We start from the raw sequence: 24,229 nt of genomic DNA on the forward strand, positions 1-24,229 counted from the left end.
CTCAATTATATCTATCAATAAAGCCTAATGAAATCAACCAGTTAACTAAACTACAAACATGCATCAAGGACATAAAGACCTGGATGACCTGTAACTTCCTGCTGTTAAACTCAGAAAAAACTGAAGTTATTGTGCTTGGCCCTAAACACCTTAGAAACACATTATCCAATGATATAACTACTCTGGATGGCATTACTTTGGCCTCCAGTACTACTGTAAGGAACCTAGGAGTTATATTTGACCAGGATCTGTCCTTTAATTCCCACATAAAACAAATTTCAAGGTCTGCCTATTTTCATCTGCGTAACATTTCAAAAATCAGACATATTCTGTCTCAAAATGATGCTGAAAAACTAATCCATGCATTTGTTACTTCTAGGCTGGATTATTGTAATTCATTATTATCAGGCTGCCCTAACAAGTCTCTAAAGACTCTCCAACTGGTCCAGAATGCAGCTGCACGCGTTCTGACAAAAACTAGAAAGAGAGATCACATTACTCCTATTTTAGCTTCACTGCATTGGCTTCCCATAAAATCAAGAATAGAATTTAAAATCCTTCTCCTCACTTTTAAAGCTCTTACTGGTCAGGCTCCATCATACCTTAAAGAGCTCATAGTACCTTATGTACCTACCAGAACACTGCGCTCCCAGAACGCAGGCCTACTTGTGGTACCTAGTATCTCTAAAAGTAGAATGTGAGGCAGAGCCTTCAGTTATCAGGCTCCTCTCCTGTGGAACCATCTCCCAGATTCGGTCCGGAGGGCAGACACCCTCTCTACTTTTAAGAGTAGGCTTAAAACTTTCCTTTTTGATAGAGCTTATAGTTAGCAAGCTCCTAGTTTATGCTGCTATAGGCTTAGACTGCCGGGGGACTCCTACCTCCACGATGCACTGAGCTCCTCTTTCCTCCTCTCTCTCTCTCTATATCCATCCATCTATATCCAATAACATTCATGTACTATTAATGCATTCAGTAACCTACACTTCTTCCCCGGAGTTGTCTGTGCTTTCTCATCTCACAGGCAATCTGGGCCTGTAGACGTCCGGATGACAGATTCCAGTCCCGGACCTTCTAGCTTCAATGTTTATTTTCTATGTGCTTCTCTCTCTCTCCTATTCTTCCTCTCTCTCCCCTCTACCCCAACCGGTCGAGGCAGATGGCCGCCCACTTTGAGCCTGGTTCTGCCTGAGGTTTCTTCCTGTTAAAAGGGAGTTTTTTCTTGCCATTGTCGCTAAATGCTTGCTCATGTGGGAATGTTGGGTCTCTTTATAAATTAAAACTTGAAGAGTACGGTTTAGAACCTGCTCTATGTGTAAAGTGCCTTGAGATAACTTTGTTGTGATTTGGCGCTATACAAATAAAGATTGATTGATTGATTGATTGATTATGAGGTAATGTTTTAAGCTCTTCCTTCCTTCCTTCCTTCCTTCCTCCCTCCCTCCTTCCATCCCTTCCTCCCTCCCTCCCTCCCTCCCTCCCTCCCTCCCTCCCTCCATCCCTTCCTCCCTCCCTCCCTCCCTCCCTCCCTCCCTCCCTCCCTCCCTCCCTCCCTCCCTCCCTTCCTTCCTTCCTCCCTTCCATCCATCCACCCTCCCTCCCTCCCTTCCTCCCTCCCTTCCTCCCTCCCTCCCTTCCTCCCTTCCTTCCTCCCTTCCATCGTCCCTTCCTTCCTCCCTTCCATCCTCCCTTCCTGCCTCCCTTCCTTCCTTCTTCCTCCCTTCCTCCCTCCCTCCCTTCCCCCCTCCCATCCTCCCTTCCATCCTCCCTTCCTGCCTCCCTTCCTTCCTTCTTCCTCCCTTCCTCCCTCCCTCCCTTCCATCCTCCCTTCCTCCCTTCCTCCCTTCCTCCCATTATGAGGTAATGTTTTAAACTCTTCCTGCCGTGTTAATTCACCAGTAAAATCCAACATTTGATCCACAGTGAGGATGATTAAACCTCTAAATTTAACTTTATATTATATATTAAACTAGTAGCTTATTTTATGGTACATTCCTGTTGATTCCTGTATCAGATTAGATTCAGCAGGTATAGAAGTCAATCTGTCAATTTTAATAAATGCATGTCAATGCATGAAAAGGTTTAAAAGGTGTTGTTATGAGCTTCATGCAGGACCTTAAAGAAGTTATATTCAACATGTTTTCATCATAAATAAGATACAAAACTAAACTCATAGATGCAAAGTGTGATTTAATTCATCTTGTTTAATTACTTGTCAGAAGGTCCAATAAACTCTAGTTTCAAAGAATTTTAATTTTCTGGCAATTATTTGATGGTTCAGACATTAAAGGGTTAAATATTAATCAGTTTTATTATATATTATTACATCTGCATAGGATCTTTGTGACCAGACAACATTTTACAAAAGAAGATATGTTTACATGTGTTTCGTATTTTAGACATTTGGAATCCAAACATGACAGGATTCAGAAGAGGTTGCAGTATCACAAAGTACAGCGAGAGGACGATGCGCAGCACGTTGGGGACACGCTTCATATCAAATCTACTCTGAAGGATTTCAAAGCAGCAGCCAAAAGAAAAGTTCAGCAGAGACACGAGGTGAGGTGTGCAGGTACTGACGGCTTTCTGTCGGGTCTGTTTGGATCCAGAAAAACACACTTTAAGGATTTTGGTGTAAGAGAAAAGGATTGGAAACAGAGGGACTGTGATCGACACAAAAATGGCAAAAAGTCCATAAATGTTATTCACTTCTGTGTCAGAACAGGCCAACTTTACTATGAGGTAGTTTCTGCAGACCACACTGTTTATGATGTTTCCACACAATGTCAAACGGATGTTTAAAGATAAAGTAATGAGAAATTTCCCAAATGAATAAAACCATATTAAAATAATAAAGATAACTGCCTTGTTAGACGTCATCCGTGTGTTATATTGCAGAGGAAAACAGATAGCAAGATACCTGTCATAAGACATGATGGCTAAGTTACAAAACTCTACATTTGCATAAGTGTACAAACAGAAGATCTGCAGGAAGCACAGAGGTTTAGAAACAGTGTGAATGTCAGAGAGGACCTGAAGCAGAAGGAATGGAAACAACCCTGTACTACCATACAGTTCATTTACAAACAGGCTGCACAGGAAAAGGTACATAGGTTCATGTAAGCTTCTGTTCATGCAGATAACCACAATGAGTGATGAGTTGGAAATAACAATAACAATGTACAACATCACAGTTAACATGAAATACAAGTATCTCAAAGGTCCTGTGTACATATAAGCTCCAAGAATGAAATATGATAAAGTTGAATTTCCCGTCATTCTTTGAAGTGAGTGCTTCTCTTTTTCACCATGAAGACATTACACTGCATTTATGAACTTTAAAGGCTACTTACACCTTATCAACATCCTTCACTGAGCTTTCCTTTTAAATATGAAACATTTTTACAACAAACAGAAAATCAAGCGAGCAGGTTTGTTTTTATATCTGTTAATAACTGATGATCAATACACACAGTTCTGCAGTCACCTCTACCTGCAGTCACCTCTACCTGCAGTCACCTCTACCTGCAGTCAGCAGCAACACCTGCTGCTTTATACCTGTTCAGTCCCACCTCGTCATCAAGGCTCAAACAATGACAAGTTCAATCCCTGATTTACTATATTTGTGAACAGAATCCAACGAGCTAAATATAGACACAGGCGGACTGCACATCGGGAGCACCGGGACAATTCCCAGTGGCCTGATGGTGGTTCTGGCCTGACTAATAGTCAACTTCACTAGTAACAATATAGCAGCAATAATGAGTTGTCGGAAACCCCGGATCAATCAAATCCACTTATCAGGCTTGCGGTAATCACGCCACTCGGTGATGCACATCAATACTACAGCTCTGTAGTCTTAAGTCTGTCCTGTTATTCAAGCATCAAGAAATGTAGGGACAGAAGAAAAGGAAAGCTGGAGCCACTGATGCAGCTAAATAGTGTAAAATAAGGGACATGTTCACCAGTCTTTTATATCTTCAGTCACATCCAGCAGTATTATTCATAGAGATTGTTGTTAAATGAGTGAGTTAAGTTGTTGATAACTCTCCACCACTTCCTGTCTGTGTCTCAGCCATAGACTGTATAAATAATGGTCGTAACATCCGTGACGTCACCCATTGGTTTGTGGACTGCTGCTCGGAGGCCAATAGTATCGGATCTGAGCAGCGCCATCTTGAAAATTTCAGGTGCATGCTGGGAAAAATAAAAACAGGGATTCTACTTATATGGGCATCAGGAGGAGCATGAGGCGCCCTCCTGAACCTGTGAACCAATCAACCTGTCAATCACCACGTAGCCACGCCCTAATGCATACCCTGCTTTATCGTCACATATAAAATCAGGGAGGCCAAAATGTCCCAAATGAACATCATACTGCATTGAAGAAGGCTTTAAACTAGCGATTGAGACCATAAACACATTTTGAAAACGTTTACTGAGGTTAGAAATCAAGTGAGAAGTTGGTGAATTCTCCATTGACTTGTATAGAGACCGAAGTCCTTTTGACACCAAAACGGTCGCCCCCTGGTGGCCTTTTGATAGAATGCAGTTGTAAGTTACTTCCGCGTTGGTCTCATTTCAGAGGACCGGAGCTCCCCACCTGTTAGTGACGTATGTGACCACATTTTCAGCTCTGCGATTGGCTGTTTCTTGCTAAAAAAGCACCTTGAGAGTCGTAGTTAACTCGTACAGTCTTGTACATTTGACTGTTTACTAAAGAATCAGACATTTTCTAACTCAAATGTTAATTTTTTGGTACAGACAACTTGAGTTTTGTGCATCACAAGGACTGTAGAAGTGATTCATGTAACATCTAAGTTTGAAGAAGACTTTTAATTCCTGATCCAGCGGCGCCTGAAGCAGCTTCACACACTCAGAGACGATTCCTCAAGAAAGAACGACCACTTTATATCAGTTTTATGCTCCACAACATATAAAACAGACTGAGAGTTGTGAGTCTCTCTCTACATGAATGATGCAGTGACAGGTAATGGTGTCGTATAATCTTCAGAGAGGCAGTTAAAAGCCTGTTGATAGCTGTGGAGTATAAAAGAGAGACAGCTGGATAATGGTGAGCAATAGTTGGAAACTGCCACTTAAACTTTATATCATTGAAGCTCCTCTCCTCATCACATCTGATTAGCTCTGCTTCACACACAGATTCAGTGTTTCATGACGCTGCCAAAGAGCCGAATGAGGACAAGATGCCAATTAAAAACATAACAGAGGAGCAGTGATGGTATGAACAGCACATTTTTACAGGTGTTGTTTATGAATGGAAAGAAGGAGGAATGCTGCAGAATGAGACAGAGGATCAGACTGCAGGACAGCTGCTAATAACATCAGTTCATCTTCCTCTGGTGAACATCTATCACGGTTACTGTCCGTCTGGTCTGTAGGAGAGGAGAGGAGAGGTCTCACTCTGGACCAATATAACAGATACCGTCCTCCTTCAGCACCAATAACCAGCGACAGAAGAAGTGCTGAGATCCTTTACTGCAGTGAAAGTACCGATAATGCAATCAGAAGTAAAAGTCCTGCATGAATCCACTTATCAGGCTTGCGCTAATCACGCCACTCGGTGACGCACATCAATACTACAGCTCTGTAGTCTTAAGTCTGTCCTGTTATTCAAGCATCAAGAAATGTAGGGACAGAAGAAAAGGAAAGCTGGAGCCACTGATGTAAAATAAGTGACATGTTCACCAGTCTTTTATATCTTCAGTCACATCCAGCAGTATTATTCATAGAGATTGTTGTTAAATGAGTGAGTTAAGTTGTTGATAACTCTCCACCACTTCCTGTCTGTGTCTCAGCCATAGACTGTATAAATAATGGTCGTAACATCCGTGACATCACCCATTGGTTTGTGGACTGCTGCTCGGAGGCCAATAGTATCGGATCTGAGCAGCGCCATCTTGAAAATTTCAGGTGCATGCTGGGAAAAATAAAAACAGGGATTCTACTTATATGGGCATCAGGAGGAGCATGAGGCGCCCTCCTGAACCTGTGAACCAATCAACCTGTCAATCACCACGTAGCCACGCCCTAATGCATACCCTGCTTTATCGTCACATATAAAATCAGGGAGGCCAAAATGTCCCAAATGAACATCATACTGCATTGAAGAAGGCTTTAAACTAGCGATTGAGACCATAAACACATTTGGAAAACGTTTACTGAGGTTAGAAATCAAGTGAGAAGTTGGTGAATTCTCCATTGACTTGTATAGAGACGGAAGTCCTTTTGACACCAAAACGGTCGCCCCCTGGTGGCCTTTTGATAGAATGCAGTTTTAAGTTACTTCCTGGTTGGCCTCATTTCAGAGGACCAGAACTCCCCACCTGGTCTCAGCTTTACACGCTGAGAGAGAGGAGACCAGTTAACGCTCTCATTAATAATCTTTACTTTTCATTTCATTCATTTTCCTCATATACAGGCAGGACTGAAATAGGCCTGCATACAGCTAGTAGGCCAACACATGCCAGTGGATTTAGGGTTCACACATTGCTGTAACATTTGAATAATGATAATCCTGTATTCAAATAGAGAACTTATTAGTCACTACCAAATGTCTTTTAACCGTTATATCAACAAATAGGGTTAGAATTATTGTCCCAGTGTAGTTAGAACATTTAGTACAGTTAGAGGTACTTGTACTTTTCCTCCCTCCCTCCTTTCCTTCCTCCCTCCTTTCCTTCCTTCTTCCTCCCTCCCTCCTTCATTTCTTTTCTCCCTACTTTCTTCCTTCCTTCCTTCCTTTCCTCTCGTCCCTTCCTTCCTCCCTCCCTTCCTCCCTCCTTTCCTTCCTTCTTCCTCCCTCCCATCCTTCCTCCCTTCCTCCCCCCCTCCCTCCCTTCCTCCCTTCCTCCTTTCCTTCCTTCTTCCTCCCTCCCTCCTTCATTTCTTTTCTCCCTCCTTTCTTCCTTCCTTCCTTCCTTTCCTCTCGTCCCTTCCTTCCTCCCTTCCTCCCTCCCTTCCTCCCTTCCTCCCTTCCTCCCTTCCTCCCTTCCTCCCTTCCTCCCTTCCTTCCTTGACTGGAGGACAACAGGAGGGTTAAAGTGAGTTGTTGTAACTTCCTGTGATGGGTTAGGTTGAAGTGTCAGTGAGGGTGATTTCATCATGTTTACTGTATCTCTTCCCTTCCATCCTTCCTTTCCTCTCTCTCTCCCTCCCTCCCTCCCTCCCTCCCTCCCTCCCTCCCTCCCTCCCTCCCTCCCTCCCTCCCTTCCTCTCTCCCTCCCTCCCTCCCTCCCTCCCTCCTTCCTCCCCTGTGGTCTCTGGACAGTGAGGGTGATTTCATCATGTTCTTCCCATCCTTCCTTTCCTCCCTCCCTCCCTCCCTCCCTCCCTCCCTCCCTCCCTCCCTCCCTCCCTCCCTCCCTCCCTCCCTCCCTCCCTCCCTCCCTCCCTCCCTCCCTCCTTCCTCCCCTGTGGTCTCTGGACAGTGAGGGTGATTTCATCATGTTCTTCCCATCCTTCCTTTCCTCCCTCCCTCCCTCCCTCCCTTCCTCCCTCCCTCCTTCCCTCCTCCCTCCCTGTGGTCTCTGGACAGTGAGGGTGATTTCATCATGTTCTTCCCTTCCTTCCTTTCCTTCCTCCCTCCCTCCCTCCCTCCCTCCCTCCCTCCCTCCCTCCCTCCCTCCCTCCCTCCCTTCCTCTCTCCCTCCCTCCCTCCCTCCCTCCCTCCCTCCCTCCCTCCCTCCCTCCCTCCCTCCCTCCCTCCCTCCTTCCTCCCCTGTGGTCTCTGGACAGTGAGGGTGATTTCATCATGTTCTTCCCTTCCATCCTTTCCTCCCTCCCTCCCTTACCCCCTCCCTCCCTCCCTCCCTCCATCCTTTCCTCCCTCCCTCCCTTACCCCCTCCCTCCCTCCCTCCCTCCCTCCCTCCCTCCCTCCCTGTGGTCTCTGGACAGTGTTTACTGTATCTCTGACAGTAATGAGCCTCAGCGGAGCTCCAGCAGCTCTTTCCATCTGGCCGGCTCCCTTCGGACGCTCTGGAGGCTCCGGCCGCTCCGGCCGCTAACGGGCCAATTAGGACGCTCCTGGGAGGATGCTCTGCTGTCACCATGGTTACCACTGAAAACAAAGCAGCTGCAGGCCTTCACTCTGGGTTTAAGGTTTAAGGTTTTTCCTTCCTTTTCCTTTCCTGTAAAGTCAGGTTAGATTTTGACCCGATCTATCGAGCATTGCTTTAAAAGGATAACATTCATTCATTATGTTAAAGATTTAGATTTAACAGATGATCAGGTGATTAGTTAACTAAGCACAGTACTCTAGTATTTAACCCTCCTGTTGTCCTCCAGTCAAGGAAGGAAGGGAGGAAGGGAGGAAGGAAAGGAGGGGGGAAGGAAGGAAGGAAAGAAGGACAGAGGAAAGAAGGGGGAGGATGGAACTAAAGAGAGAAGGAGGGAGGGAGGAAGGACAGAAGGAAGGAAGGAAAGGAGGAAAGAAGGAACAGTCAAAACGGACAGGGTCAATTTGACTGTTCCTTCCTTCCTTCCTTCCTTCCTTCCTTCCTTCCTTCCTTCTTTCCTCTGTCCTTCCTTCCTTCCTTCCTTCCTTCCTTCCTTCTTTCCTCTGTCCTTCCTTCCTTCCTTCCTTCTTTCCTCTGTCCTTCCTTCCTTCCTTCCCTCCTTTTTCCCCAATTTGATTTATTTATTTTTCCTTTTAATGAAAATCAAACATTGTATTATTGTAATATATTTAAATGTTCTGTGTATTTATGTTTTTTAAATTTATATTTATTTCAATAAAGTAAAAACTTGATCACAGAAAAAGAGACAATAAGATAATAAAGATCTATCTATCTATCTATCTATCTATCTATCTATCTATCTATCTATCTATCTATCTATCTATCTATCTATCTATCTATCTATCTATCTATCTATCTATCTATCTATCTATCTATCTATCTATCTATCTATCTATCTATCTATCTATCTACCTATCTATCTATCTATCTATCTATCTATCTATCTATCTATCTATCTATCTATCTATCTATCTATCTATCTATCTATCTATCTATCTATCTATCTATGTATCTATCTATCTATCTATCTATCTATCTATCTATCTATCTATCTATCTATCTATTATCTATCTATCTATCTATCTATCTATCTATCTATCTATCTATCTATCTATCTTTCATCTATCTATCTATCTATCTATCTATCTATCTATCTATCTATCTATCTATTAATATTAATATAATGTTATAAATTCATTTCTCAATCTGACACATGATGCAGCTTCTTAAATGTTCTTCATTTACAATCAGATACATAAACCTAGACATTATTATTATTATTATTATTATTATTATTATTATTATTATTATTATTATTATTATTATTATTATTATTATTATAAACCTGTTAGAGGTCTGTTGATAGACTCTTACATTGTTTTATATTCATATTTATATATATATATATTTATATTTATATTTATATATATTTTATATTTGTATTATATTTATATTTATATTTATATTTATATTTATTTTTATACTTATACTATATTTATATTTATATTTATATATATTTTATATTTATATTATATTTATATTTATATTTATATTATATTTATATTTATATTTATATTTATTTTATATTTATATTTATATTTTTTTATTTTTTATTTTTATACTTATATTATATTTATATTTATATATATTTTATATTTATATTTATATTAATTTGTATTTTTATTTTTATTTTTATTTATTTTTATTTTTATTTTTATTTTTATTTTTATTTTTATTTTTATTTTTATTTTTATTTTTATTTTATATTTATATTTATATTTATATTTATTTTTATATTTATTTTTATATTTATATTTATATTTATATTTATATTTATATTTATTTTTATTTCTATATTTATATTTATTTTTATTTTTATTTTTATTTTTATTTTTATTTTTATTTTTATTTTTATTTTTATTTTTATTTTTATTTTTATTTTTATTTTTAATTTTTATATTTATATTTAATATACTTCAGGCTGCTCTGTGTTCACAGTGAGATGCATCATTAGTTCAGTCTGCAGTAAATCATCATAATAATAAATCATAAACAGCTTGGGACAGAAATCTGTTATCTAATCATAATAATAATAAATAATAATATTATTATTATATTATTATTATTATTATTATTAGTAGTAGTATTATTAAAAAGTTCTGATGAAAAACAAGTTTTCAAAGGACTAAAAACCAGAAACATGACGAGCTTTATATTTTATTTATTTTATTGAACACATTGTGAAGTTTAAACATCAAACAGTTTAATGAGCCGGTCTTTAACCCAGAAGAACCCGGACCCGGTCCTTCCTCTATGGGGACAGAACTCAGGTCTTTAACCCAGAAGAACCTGGACCCGGTCCTTCCTCTATGGGGACAGAACTCAGACTAAACGGACCACTAAGAACCAGAGATCTGAACCACTGGGCTTAATGATCAATTATTCATAAATCAGCCTGTCGATGTTTTTCTGTAACAAACATTTATCTTTTTATTTAAAGGTCTCATTATAATAAACTTATTTAACTTATTTAACTTATTTAACTTATTTAACTTATATAACTTATATAAGTTATATAAGTCATAACAAAGGTTTAACAACTATTATTATTTTTACAACACAGATATAATGATTATCAGCTCAGTTAATTTATGATATTTACATAACAACATATCTTATATTATTAATTTCAAAACATTAAAACAAATATAAACAAAAAATTATGTTATATTAATTCATTTATTAAGAAAATGTAGAAGGGAACCATGTCTGCCCATTAGTAAATAAAATAAATAAACTATATTTCTCTACCATATATATGCCTTATATAATATACATAAATCATATTTGAATGCAGTTTTATTGTTTCTATAGTTAACAGGAAGTGATTCAGCTAATGAATCACAGTTCAGAGTTTAACACATAAAACATCTTTAACCCTGCATGGCCCAGTGCATCATGATGGATTCATGAGGTTTAGACCTTTAAATCATCATGTGATCATATTTCATTCCTCAGATACATGAAGTACAAACATGAACCAATGCAATGTTGAATTACTGAATATTTAGCAGCTTATTTTATGGTACATTAGACTCAGCAGGTATAGAATCATTTATCTGTCTTCAGACTATTTCATGTCATGCATTATATATTATTATCATGCATAACAAGGTTTAAAAGGTTTATGAGCTTCATGCAGGACCTTAAACAAGTTCTATTCAACATGTTTTCATCATGCTATGAAAAATAAATACAATACAAAACTAAACTCATAGATGCAAAGTGTGATTTAATTCATCTTGTTTAATTACTTGTCAGAAGGTCCAATAAACTCTAGTTTCAAAGAATTTTCATTTTCTGGCAATTATTTGATGGTTCAGACTTTAAAGGGTTAAATATTAAAACCTCAACATGTTCTACATCCTCTTACCCAGGTTGCTGCATATGATGCGTATCTTCGTGATGTTCAGTCCGTACAGCACCGGGTTGAGCAGCGGCTGACATGTGAGCCAGTACAGAGACAGAACCACACGCAGCATGTTGGGAACTCGGCTCATATCGAACCTGCTCTGAACGATCTCAAAGAACGCTCCGAAGGTGAAGTTGAGCAGCGAGGCGAGGTGAGGCGTGCAGGTGCTGACGGCTTTCTGTCGGCTCTGTTTACAACCTGAGAAACAAACTCTGAGGATCCTCACGTAGGAGAAAAGGATCAGAACCACCAGAGACACGATGACGGTGAACATGTAAAGCAGCCCGTAGACGTTATTGATGGACGTGTCCGAACAGGCCAGTTTAACCACAGAGAAGTTATCACAGTAAACTTTGTGGATGATGTTTCCACACAGCTGCAGAGGAGCACTCAGAGACATCATGGCCACTGTCGCCACCACGCTGTAGAACCACACCAACCCGGTCAGAACCAGAACCCTGCTGTGAGTCATACGGGTGTGATACTGCAGAGGACAACAGATAGCTAGATACCGATCATAAGACATGACGCCTAACGTGAACAACTCTACGCTGCCGTAGAAATGCACACAGAAGATCTGCAGGAAGCACAGAGGTTTAGAAACAGTGTGAATGTCAGAGAGGATCTGAAGCAGAAGGAATGGAAACAACCCTGTACTACCATACAGTTCATTTACAAACAGGCTGCACAGGAAAAGGTACATAGGTTCATGTAAGCTTCTGTTCATGCAGATAACCACAATGAGAAACACATTGGAACCAACTATCAACATGTATAAAACCATAATAATCACAAAGTATAAATATCTCAACGCTCCAGTGTCAAAGTAAGCAGAGAGAGTGAAATATGAAACCTGAGTAGAGTTCATGATGCTTTAAGTCATAATGAGGTGAAGCTTCTTATTATCTGACATGTTAAATAATCACATATATAAACAGATTCATGCAGAGTAATCACAGCGTTGTATAAAGAGTTGATACCTTGATACGAGCTCTGTGTAACAGCAGCAGCAGACTGACTGTAACTCTGCTGCTGCTTCTTTAAAAGGTTCAAACTGCAGCAGACTGATGTGACCTCTGACCTTTCCCTCTGGGTACCTGCCACGTCACCAGCGGCTGATCGTCTCTCACAGAGCAGCCGGGAGCTTTAACCGAGCTCCAGTAGATTTAGATTATTTCTAATGTGTGAAAGAAGAAAAAACAAAACAACGTATAAAAAAGAAATCTCACTGATTTAACATAAAGAGTCTCAATGAATAACCAGACTGTTCCTAATGAGTGTGTGTGTGTGTGTGTGTGTGTGTGTGTGTGTGTGTGTGTGTGTGTGTGTGTGTGTGTGTGTGTGTCTCTGTGTGTGTGTGTGTGTGTGTGTGTGTGTCTCTGTGTGTGTGTGTGTGTGTCTCTGTGCGTGTGTCTCTGTGTGTGTGTCTGTGTGTGTGTGTGTGTGTGTGTGTGTGTCTCTGTGTGTGTGTGTGTGTGTGTCTCTGTGTGTGTGTGTGTGTGTCTCTGTGTGTGTGTCTCTGTGTGTGTGTGTGTGTGTGTGTGTGTCTGTGTGTGTGTGTGTGTCTCTGTGTGTGTCTCTCTGTGTGTGTTGTGTGTGTCTCTGTGTGTGTGTCTCTCTGTGTGTGTGTGTGTGTGTGTGTGTGTGTGTGTCTCTGTGTGTGTGTGTGTGTGTGTGTGTCTCTGTGTGTCTCTGTGTGTGTGTGTGTGTGTGTGTGTGTGTGTGTCTCTGTGTGTGTGTCTCTCTGTGTGTGTGTGTGTGTGTGTGTGTCTCTGTGTGTGTGTGTGTGTGTGTGTGTGTGTGTCTCTGTGTGTCTCTGTGTGTCTCTGTGTGTGTGTGTGTGTGTGTGTGTGTGTGTGTGTGTGTCTCTGTGTGTCTCTGTGTGTGTGTGTGTGTGTGTGTGTGTCTCTGTGTGTGTGTCTCTGTGTGTCTGTGTGTGTGTCTCTGTGTGTGTGTGTCTCTCTGTGTGTGTGTGTGTGTGTGTGTGTGTGTGTCTCTGTGTGTGTGTGTGTGTGTGTGTGTCTCTGTGTGTCTCTGTGTGTGTGTGTGTGTGTGTTTCTGTGTGTGTGTGTGTGTCTCTGTGTGTCTCTGTGTGTGTGTGTGTGTGTGTGTCTCTGTGTGTCTCTGTGTGTGTGTGTGTGTGTGTGTGTGTGTGTGTGTGTGTGTGTGTGTGTGTGTGTGTGTGTGTGTGTCGGCTTCAGCCAGGAAGCAGTTCTAACCCTGATTAATAGTCAGTAATGTGTTCAGGTGTTTATCTGTCAGGAACTCAGCATGTAAAGAGCTGCGTCTCAGGGAGGAAGAAGCTTCAACAATCAGCTGTTTACATGAATACATGATGTATCTGGTCACTTATTTTTTATTTATTTATTTTTCTATGTTTTTGTAAATATGTAAATATGTAAATGACTGATGTTGGTTGAGGAGTGGAGAAGTGGTTTAATAAGCATTTGCTCCTTTTCTGACATGTTGGGTTCACGTTATTATTATTATTGTTGTTCTGACTGTTATCATTAGTTTAGTTTGTTTGTTTCTTAGATTACTTTTTTGTGTTACTCAAACACGTTTGAAATAAATCAAATCAAATTAAATCAAATTAAATCAAATTAAATCAAATTAAATTAAATCAAATTAAATCAAATTAAATTAAATTAAATCTCCTTTTGGACATTTTTCCAGAACTCCAAAAGTTTCAGACAGTCCCAGAAACTGTGAGTAAAATCCCCCCCCCCCCACCCCCCCCCCCCCCCCCCCTCCCCCCCCCCCTCCCTCCAGCACAGCCCAGATGTGTCACTACATTTTAAAGTGATAAATGGAGTTTTATATCTTTAATATCACATTTTCATTTTCAGGGCTGCTAGTAAGTTTACATGTTTCCTTCCTCATCTGTATTTATTATATTTCTCTAACGTCTCTTTTATCATCCTTAGACTCATGTTTTAATGCTTCATAGTTTTTACATAAAGCCTCTTTCTGATCCTTCCTCTGTGAGAGACAGCAGTTCCTCATAAACATGTTTATATATGCAAATAAACATCTGACTCGTTTATTTATTTATTTATTTATTTATTTATTTATTTATTTATTTAAACATTGAAACATGTTGTATTCCTTCTCTTCTATAAACTGTCCTGGACATTAAAACAGTGATTAAAGACTGATGGAGACGTTATGAATGAGAATATAAACATTATATAAAGAGTATGTAACACAATAATAATCATTTCATTTATCTTCATCTTTTATAAACAGATATTACAGACATTAAAACACAATAAAGCAAAATTAAATATCTTTATATATATATTAAGTGATTTAAATGAAATCTGTATTTAACCCTTTAAAGTCTGAACCATCAAATAATTGCCAGAAAATGAAAATTCTTTGAAACTAGAGTTTATTGGACCTTCTGACAAGTAATTAAACAAGATGAATTAAATCACACTTTGCATCTATGAGTTTACTTTTGTATTGTATTTATTTTTTCATAGCATGATGAAAACATGTTGAATAGAACTTGTTTAAGGTCCTGCATGAAGCTCATAAACCTGTTAAACCTTGTTATGCATGATAATAATATATAATGCATGACATGAAATAGTCTGAAGACAGATAAATGATTCTATACCTGCTGAGTCTAATGTACCATAAAATAAGCTGCTAAATATTCAGTAATTCAACATTGCATTGGTTCATGTTTGTACTTCATGTATCTGAGGAATGAAATATGATCACATGATGATTAAAGGTCTAAACCTCATGAATCCATCATGATGCACTGGGCCATGCAGGGTTAAAGATGAGCTCTGTTACATTTGGCTCCCAAACAACAGATTCTTTGATATAATCCGTATTTTGGACATCTTCAGTCCGTACAGTAAAGGGTTAATGAGCGGCTGGAACGTGAGCCAGTATAATGACAGAATAATACGCAGCACATTGGGAAGTCGTCTCAAATTAAACCTGCTCTGTAATATCTCAAAGAAAGCTCCACATGAGAAGTTGAGCAGCGAGGCGAGGTGAGGCGTGCAGGTGCTGAACGCTTTACGTCTCGTCTGCTGACCCGAGAAACACACTCTGAGGATCCGGATGTACGTGTAAATAATGACCACGATCAGACCCAAGATCACTATGAACATGTGACTCAGGCCGAAGATGTTATTGAGTGAGATGTCCGAACAGGCCAGCTTCACTACGTAATAATTATCACAGTAAACTTTGTTGATGATGTTTCCGCAGAGCTGCAGAGGAGCAGTGAGACCGGCTACGATCACAGCGTTGATGAACAGAGGATAGAGCCAGATCAGAGCAGTCAGCTTAGCTATCTTATGAGGAGTCATACAGGTGTTATACTGCAGAGGATAACAGATAGCTAGATACCTGTCATAAGACATGATGGCTAACGTCAGGAACTCTACACCTCCATAAGAATACAAACAGAAGATCTGCAGGAAGCAAAAAGGTTTAGAAACAGTGTGAATGTCAGAGAGGATCTGAAGCAGAAGGAATGGAAACAACCCTGTACTACCATACAGTTCATTTACAAACAGGCTGCACAGGAAAAGGTACATAGGTTCATGTAAGCTTCTGTTCATGCAGATAACCACAATGAGAAACACATTGGAACCAACTATCAACATGTATAAAACCATAATAATCACAAAGTATAAATATCTCAAAGCTCCAGTGTCAAAGTAAGCAGAGAGAGTGAAATATGAAACCTGAGTGGAGTTCATCATCATCATCATCATCATCACCGTCCTTCATCTGGTTGTTAAAGGAATGATGAGCCTGCTGTCTGACAGGTGAACATTAACAGTTATTACATGAAACATCCGTAAGGTTTAAACATCAGCATCACAACATGGAAGAGTCACCACAATACACACACACACACACACACACACACACACACACACACACACACACACACACACACACACACACACACACACACACACACACACACACACACACACACACACACATCACATATTATTACCTCATTAACAGTCAATGTGACACATGATGAGCTGCTGGAGTCACACTGACACACTGAGCCTGCTGCTTTTAACCTTTATAGGGAGGGAACACACACACACACACACACACACACACACACACACACACACACACACACAGAGACAGACACACACACACACACACACACACACAGAGACACACACACACACACACACAAACACACACACACACACACACACACACACACACACACACACACACACACACACACACACACACACACACACAGAGACAGACACACACACACACACACACACACACAGAGACACACACACACACACACACAAACACACACACACACACACACACACACACACAGACACACACACACACACACACACACACACACACACACACACACACACACACACACACACAGCATCAACTATTGTAATAAGTTTAAATTGTCTCATATTTTTATTTATGAAGGTTTATAAAATAACTTTTTAATCGTCTTTTTATTTTGATGTTATTATTTTTATTAATGTGTTTAGTATTGTTTAGTTTTTATGTTGTGTTTCTTTATGGTTCTTTAAGTGCCTAACATAAGGCCCGTGGGCCAAAACCAGGCCACTGAAGGGTCCAATCCGGCCCCACTGAGCATATTCTGGTTCTATTTAAAACATTCAGATATTAAACATCAATCAGCAGCTTCTGAGACCTAATATTGGTGCAGCTGTAAATACATGGATTATTATAGTGGAGTTATAATATATATATTATATATTATTTGGAGGTTATTATGTAATGGTTTTACTGGTGTGACCCACCTGAGATCAAACCATAGACTGTAAATATAATGGACGTAACATCCGTGACGTCACCCATTGGTTTGTGGACTGCTGCTCGGAGGCCAATAGTATCGGATCTGAGCAGCGCAATCTTGAAAATTTCAGATAAAAACATGGATTCTACTTATATGGGCATCAGGAGGAGCATGAGGCGCCCTCCTGAACCTGTGAACCAATCAACCTGTCAATCACCACGTAGCCACGCCCTAATGCATACCTTGCTTTATCGTCACATATAAAATCAGGGAGGCCAAAATGTCCCAAATGAACATCATACTGCATTGAAGAAGGCTTTAAACTAGCGATTGAGACCATAAACACATTTTGAAAACGTTTACTGAGGTTAGAAATCAAGTGAGAAGTTGGTGAATTCTCCATTGACTTGTATAGAGACGGAAGTCCTTTTGACACCAAAACGGTCGCCCCCTGGTGGCCTTTTGATAGAAAGTTACTTCACGTTGGCCTCATTTCAGAGGACCGGAGCTCCCCGCCTGATTGCACCTTTAAACTGACAATCAAAAAGTGTCAATCAATGAACTGGCCTTCATATTAAGGCGGGGCCGACCAGTTGGGTTCATCTCTTATGAAAAACTATAAAAAGCACCAAATGTTACTGCAGCCAAAAAAAAGTAACAAAAGGTCAGGTTATGGTCTGCACCATAACAAGTGCTGAACTTAGTGAAGCAGGTAGATGGTAAGTTCAACATGCTCGTGTTCCAGCTTAATATATTTACACTTGATTTGTTTTTGGGAAAATAATTAGAAGAAAACTCAAAGTTTTGTTTCTTTGACAAATATTATGGTGAATTCAACTTATTCATCTTATTTTATTCTTGGAACTTATCTGCATGTTGGAGGTTTGGCATATTTCTATTTCATGTTAACTGTGATGGTTTACATTGTTATTGTTATTTCCAACTCATCACTCATTGTGGTTATCTGCATGAACAGAAGCTTACATGAACCTATGTACCTTTTCCTGTGCAGCCTGTTTGTAAATGAACTGTATGGTAGTACAGGGTTGTTTCCATTCCTTCTGCTTCAGATCCTCTCTGACATTCACACTGTTTCTAAACCTTTTTGCTTCCTGCAGATCTTCTGTATTTATACATATGGCAGTATACAGTTTTGTAATTTAGCCATCATGTCTTATGACAGGTATCTTGCTATCTGTTTTCCTCTGCAGTATAACACACAGATGACGTCTAACAAGGCAGTTATCTTTATTATTGTGATATGGTTTTATTCATTTGTGAAATTTCTCATTACTTTATCTTTAAACATCCATTTGTCTCTTTGTGGAAACATCATAAACAGTTTGTATTGTCATAACTATCTAGTTGCTAAGTTGGCATGTTCTGATTCCGAAGTGAATAACATTTATGGACTTTTTGGTGTTGTTCTTACCATCATAGTCCCTCTGTTTCCAATCTTTTTCTCTTACACCAAAATTCTTAAAGTTTGTTTTTCTGGTTCCAAACAGACCAGACAGAGAGCTGTCAGTACCTGCACACCTCACCTTGTTTCCCTGCTTAACTTTTCTTTTGGGTGTTTGTTTGAAATACTCCAGAGTAGATTTGATATGAGCGGTGTATCCAGTGAGTTTAGAATCATTCTGTCTCTGTATTTCCTGATAATGCAACCACTTCTGAATCCTATCATGTATGGACTGCAAATGTCCAAAATACGAAATACATGTAAACAACTGTTGTGTGATAAAATGTTGTCTGGTCACAGAAATATTATGTAGATGTGAACAGGGTCAGGAAATCCATCTCAAGCAATTAAAACATTAATGTGGATTGTGATGTATTGAAATATAGTTCCAGTAATGCATTTAAAGAAAAGATTTAGAGGGAAATGGTAACTTTGACAGTAGAATATGTTAACTACTCCATTTCACTAATTTATCTTTGTGATTATCATTTAAAAAAAAATGTCAACATACATCCCAAAAATCAATCCTCAATCTGCCTTTGTGATATTGCTGTGTCAGAAAGAGCCAATTTTATCTATCATGTCACTCCTTTGGTTAGCTTGATTGGAAAACTGGACTTGAAAAAGAATTTGCTTTAATTTTCACTTTCTCTTAATCTGTTGAATTTTTCAAACCATTCCTGCAGAATGTTGAGTCTGTACAATAATGTCCATACAATATTTATTTCAGCACCTTCATATACTGTTTACAGACACCAATATATACATATTGTATGTTGTTGTTTCTACATGTGTGTATCTATTTTTCACCCACTTGTTGTACATACTTGTGACATATTTGTATTTAATTATCTTTGCTTGGCTTGTTGTTCTTGTGCATCTTTCTGCAGATTGTTGTGTGTATTAACATTAAGAGCCACTTAAAACCAGAGTCAGATTCCTTCTAAGTGTAAACATACATGGCCAATAAAGCTCTTTCTTATCTAATCTACTGTCATTTATATAAATGGATTTCTAATAAACTGGCAACTGAGTTTATGCTGTATATAGATAAACACATAACTTCAGACACACTTGTGGAGTGATGCTGTTTTGTTGGTATTTTAAACCCACTGTTTCAGAAAGTATATGCATACCAGATGTGGTGAGTCCGAGTCATATTTAACTCCCAGTGGGCAATAGATGCTCACATCAGTTCCCAAATTGAGCCAGAGCTCTCCAAAAAGGAAAGAAAACCCCAAAAAGGTCAGATATCCCAGGGGGAAATTCAGGCAAACAGTTACAGGTGGGAAACCAAAGACAACAATTGGTTTATAATTCAAAAATAGGATTGAATCCAACACTACTGTAAATAACCCAATAACAGAAAACTGTATTGAACAGCAGTTGTGTTTTATATAAGATAGAGTTCAGTGTAAATGTTCTGCTGCACAGAGTGAGTAGAAAAAGATTTCAGCTGCAAAGGAGATCAAAAGTGATACGACCCATCTTACATCCTAGTGATCAGCCCTGCCAGTGTCCAGGTTATACTGATACTCTATTAATATGACAATTACATCTGAATCAACTAATCAACTAATCTAATTTGATAGTTTGTTCATTGTCAAACAGGATTTTTGGATTGACACCATAAACACATTTTGAAAACGTTTACTGAGGTTAGAAATCAAGTGAGAAGTTGGTGAATTCTCAATTGACTTGTATAGAGACGGAAGTCCTTTTGACACCAAAACGGTCGCCCCCTGGTGGCCTTTTGATAGAATGCAGCTTTAAGTTACTTCCATGTTGGCCTCATTTCAGAGGACCGGAACTCCCCGCCTGGAACAAACTGGGCTTTATGTGCACACACACACACACACACACACACACACACACACACACACACACACACACACACACACACACACACACACACACACACACACACACACACACACATAACACACTAAAATTACATCATAGCACAATTACTTAAACTGATATAAACAAAGTGATATAAAGAAACTAAGATATTACCTGTGATGTGTTCATACCCAGCTGTGCAGGAACATGCTGCCGAATTATTTTCCTATATATTTTTTCTGCAATTTTCTTTTTCAGTTTACTGTTTTTTTGTGAGCATATTTTTGTTCACTCCCAAGCGGGGAGTTCCTCTGAAATGAGGCCAACGCGGAAGTAACTTAAAACTGCATTCTATCAAAAGGCCACCAGGGGGCGACCGTTTTGGTGTCAAAAGGACTTCCGTCTCTATACAAGTCAATGGAGAATTCACCAACTTCTCACTTGATTTCTAACCTCAGTAAACGTTTTCAAAATGTGTTTATGGTCTCAATCGCTAGTTTAAAGCCTTCTTCAATGCAGTATGATGTTCATTTGGGACATTTTGGCCTCCTTGATTTTATATGTGACGATAAAGCAGGGTATGCATTAGGGCGTGGCTACGTGGTGATTGACAGGTTGATTGGTTCACAGGTTCAGGAGGGCGCCTCATGCTCCTCCTGATGCCCATATAAGTAGAATCCGTGTTTTTATTTTTCCCAGCATGCACCTGAAATGTTCAAGATGGCACTGCTCAGATCCGAAACTATTGGCCTCCGAGCAGCAGTCCACAAACCAATGAGTGACGTCACGGCTGTTACTTCCATTTTATATACAGTCTATGTTCACTCCACTGTAAATATATCTGCTGTGCATATGTTGACAGCATGTGTGTGTATGTGCACATATTTCTGTGCATGTGAACAATCTGAATAGTATTATGGCAAAGCAAACTAAAGATGAGAGTGCTTTTCATTATTAGCAGTGTGTAGTTGGTTAGACAAACTTCTGCTAATATGAATGAAGTAGTTAGATTTGATAATGCTTTATGTAGTTCTGGTTGCAGTGCTTCATTCTGCAGGATATATGAGGTATTTGGGGTTAGGGTTCGGACCTGGATGCTGAGATGTTCTACCTGCTAGTGAACAGACTCTGAGTGTGTTTGTCAGACATTTAGACACACTGTCCGAACCTTTGACTGGTGCTGTAGGCCGATGCTGGGTAAGGGTTAGGGTTAACCTTTAACCTTTGTGTTGTCCTCCCGGGTCAAATTGACCCCGTCTATTTTGACTGTTCCTTCTTTCCTCCCTCCCTTCCTTTCTTCCTGGGTCACTAAGTCCAATAGTGACCCACAGTGTAAAGTCTAGGTATCTGTTTCCAATAGACAGTGGATCAGAAATAAGTGTGAAATGTGTTCATATACATTTATAAAAGACAACTGGTGGCTATTTAGAAGCAACCATTTTCTTACTTCATATACATGTTTTAGTGCCAAGTACCACATCCATCCCATCCATCACAAACCAGTATGACCAGTGTCTCCTGTGGCGATGAGGTCAGCTGGTCTGAGGTCTGCTGCTGGAGGCGTCGTTGGGTTGAAGTGTTGAAAAGAAGCAGCAGTAGAGTTTGAGCTCAGTCAGGAGGGAGTCGGACTGACTGCAGCAGGTCCATGTAAGGATGAGTGAGGAGTCTTTAAATAAGGATGTTAACTTATCATTTCCCTGTGTGTGTAGTGTGATTACTATTAGCTGTATGCTCTAACAGAACAATGTTATATGAGGATGATGATGATGATGATGAACTCCACTCAGGTTTCATATTTCACACTCACTGCTTACTTTGACACTGGAGTTTTTACATATCTATATTTCCTCATAATTTTGTCTTTATACATGTTGATAGTTGTGTGTGTGTGTGTGTGTGTGTGTGTGTGTGTGTGTGTGTGTGTGTGTGTGTGTGTGTGTGTGTGTGTGTTCCCTCCCTGTAAAGGTTAAAATCAGCAGGCTCAGTGTGTCAGTGTGACTCCAGCAGCTCAGCAGTCTCATTAATGAGGTAATAATATCTAATAATATCTAATAATAAGTGATGTGTGTGTGTATTGTGGTGAGTCTCTTCCATGTTGTGATGCTGATGTTTAAACGTTACGGATGTTTCATGTAATAACTGTTAATGTTCACCTGTCAGACAGCAGGCTCATCATTCCTTTAACAACCAGATGAAGGACGATAATATATCTGCATATATACATGATACATACATATGCTCTTTATTTATACTGTATGTATGTATGAGCATACCTGTACAGTGTAATGCATCCAGTACAGCAGCTCGGCCGTGATTCTACTAGTGTTCCTAATATTTTGGCCTCTTGTACGTTATTGAAGCCGACAAAATATATTTCATTAACATTTTAAGGCTCCTTAAATGTGGTTGTTGTGATTTGTAGTGAGTGGGACATTTTACAGAGTCGGTGTTGTGATGCTGATGTTTAAACCTTACGGATGTTTCATGTAATAACTGTTAATGTTCACCTGTCAGACAGCGCTCATCATTCCTTTAACAACCAGATGAAGGACGGTGATGATGATGATGATGATGAACTCCACTCAGGTTTCATATTTCACTCTCTCTGCTTACTTTGACACTGGAGCTTTTACATATCTATATTTCCTCATCATTTTGTCTTTATACATGTTGATAGTTGGTTCCAATGTGTTTCTCATTGTGGTTATCTGCATGAACAGAAGCTTACATGAACCTATGTACCTTTTCCTGTGCAGCCTGTTTGTAAATGAACTGTATGGTAGTACAGGGTTGTTTCCATTCCTTCTGCTTCAGATCCTCTCTGACATTCACACTATTTCTAAACCTTTTTGCTACCTGCAGAATTTCATGTTATACTCATATGGAGGTGTTGAGTTTCTAAACTTAGCCATCATGTCTTATGACAGGTATCTTGCTATCTGTTATCCTCTGCAGTATAACACACGGATGACATTTAACAAAATTGCCATGCTCATTGCAGTAACGTGGTTAATACCTTTGCTGCTGTGTGTTGTGATGACATCATTGACTAACTCTTTACAGCTGTGTGGGAACATTATAGAGAAAGTGTACTGTGATAACTACTCTATAGTCAAACTGGCCTGCTTTGACATCACCATCAATAACATCTATGGACTCTTTATTACCTCGCTCACAATCCTTTGCCCTCTCATTTTAATTTTTTACACTTACATGAAGATTTTAAAGATTTGTTTCTCAGGTTGTAAACAGAGCCGACAGAAAGCCGTCAGCACCTGCACGCCTCACCTCGCCTCGCTGCTCAACTTCTCATGTGGAGCGAGTTTTGAAGTAGTGCAGAGCAGGTTTAATATGAGCAATGTGCCCAATATTCTTCGTATTGTTTTGTCATTATATTGGCTCACATGTCAGCCGCTCTTTAACCCTTTACTGTACGGCCTGAATATGTCAAAAATCCGTATGGTATGTAAAAGTTTTGTCTTTGCTAATATGTAGAAAAATAATGTAGAAATATTAATACATACATGTTTAAAGTCTGAGAGTTTATTTTCTCATTTCACTGTATCATGAAAGATGTTTTTTATTAGACAGCAAATAAATCATATAC

At 39.3% G+C, this 24,229-nt stretch overlaps 5 protein-coding genes across 5 annotated transcripts; 2 read left to right on the forward strand and 3 right to left on the reverse strand.

Moving 5' to 3' along the window:
* Positions 1–2,322: 2,322 nt before the first annotated feature.
* On the reverse strand, positions 2,323–3,279 carry LOC133981093 (olfactory receptor 11A1-like). The gene has a single exon (XM_062419979.1). The coding sequence runs from the start codon at positions 3,277–3,279 to the stop codon at positions 2,323–2,325; it is 957 nt and encodes a 318-aa protein (XP_062275963.1).
* Positions 3,280–10,806: 7,527 nt separating this feature from the next.
* On the reverse strand, positions 10,807–12,504 carry LOC133980035 (olfactory receptor 52E4-like). The gene has a single exon (XM_062418599.1). It carries the CDS (start codon positions 12,378–12,380, stop codon positions 11,460–11,462), a length of 921 nt encoding a protein of 306 aa, XP_062274583.1. The 5' UTR covers positions 12,381–12,504; the 3' UTR covers positions 10,807–11,459.
* A 2,814-nt stretch (positions 12,505–15,318) lies between these two features.
* LOC133980031 (olfactory receptor 10A6-like) lies at positions 15,319–16,257 on the reverse strand. The gene has a single exon (XM_062418595.1). It carries the CDS (start codon positions 16,255–16,257, stop codon positions 15,319–15,321), a length of 939 nt encoding a protein of 312 aa, XP_062274579.1.
* A 1,885-nt stretch (positions 16,258–18,142) lies between these two features.
* On the forward strand, positions 18,143–19,093 carry LOC133981094 (olfactory receptor 10A6-like). Its single transcript, XM_062419980.1, has one exon. The coding sequence runs from the start codon at positions 18,143–18,145 to the stop codon at positions 19,091–19,093; it is 951 nt and encodes a 316-aa protein (XP_062275964.1).
* Positions 19,094–23,181: 4,088 nt separating this feature from the next.
* On the forward strand, positions 23,182–24,117 carry LOC133981096 (olfactory receptor 10A6-like). Its single transcript, XM_062419981.1, has one exon. The coding sequence runs from the start codon at positions 23,182–23,184 to the stop codon at positions 24,115–24,117; it is 936 nt and encodes a 311-aa protein (XP_062275965.1).
* The last annotated feature ends 112 nt before the right edge of the window (positions 24,118–24,229 follow it).

This window comes from Scomber scombrus, chromosome 5, assembly GCF_963691925.1.
Source record: "Scomber scombrus chromosome 5, fScoSco1.1, whole genome shotgun sequence".
Taxonomy (NCBI): domain Eukaryota; kingdom Metazoa; phylum Chordata; class Actinopteri; order Scombriformes; family Scombridae; genus Scomber; species Scomber scombrus.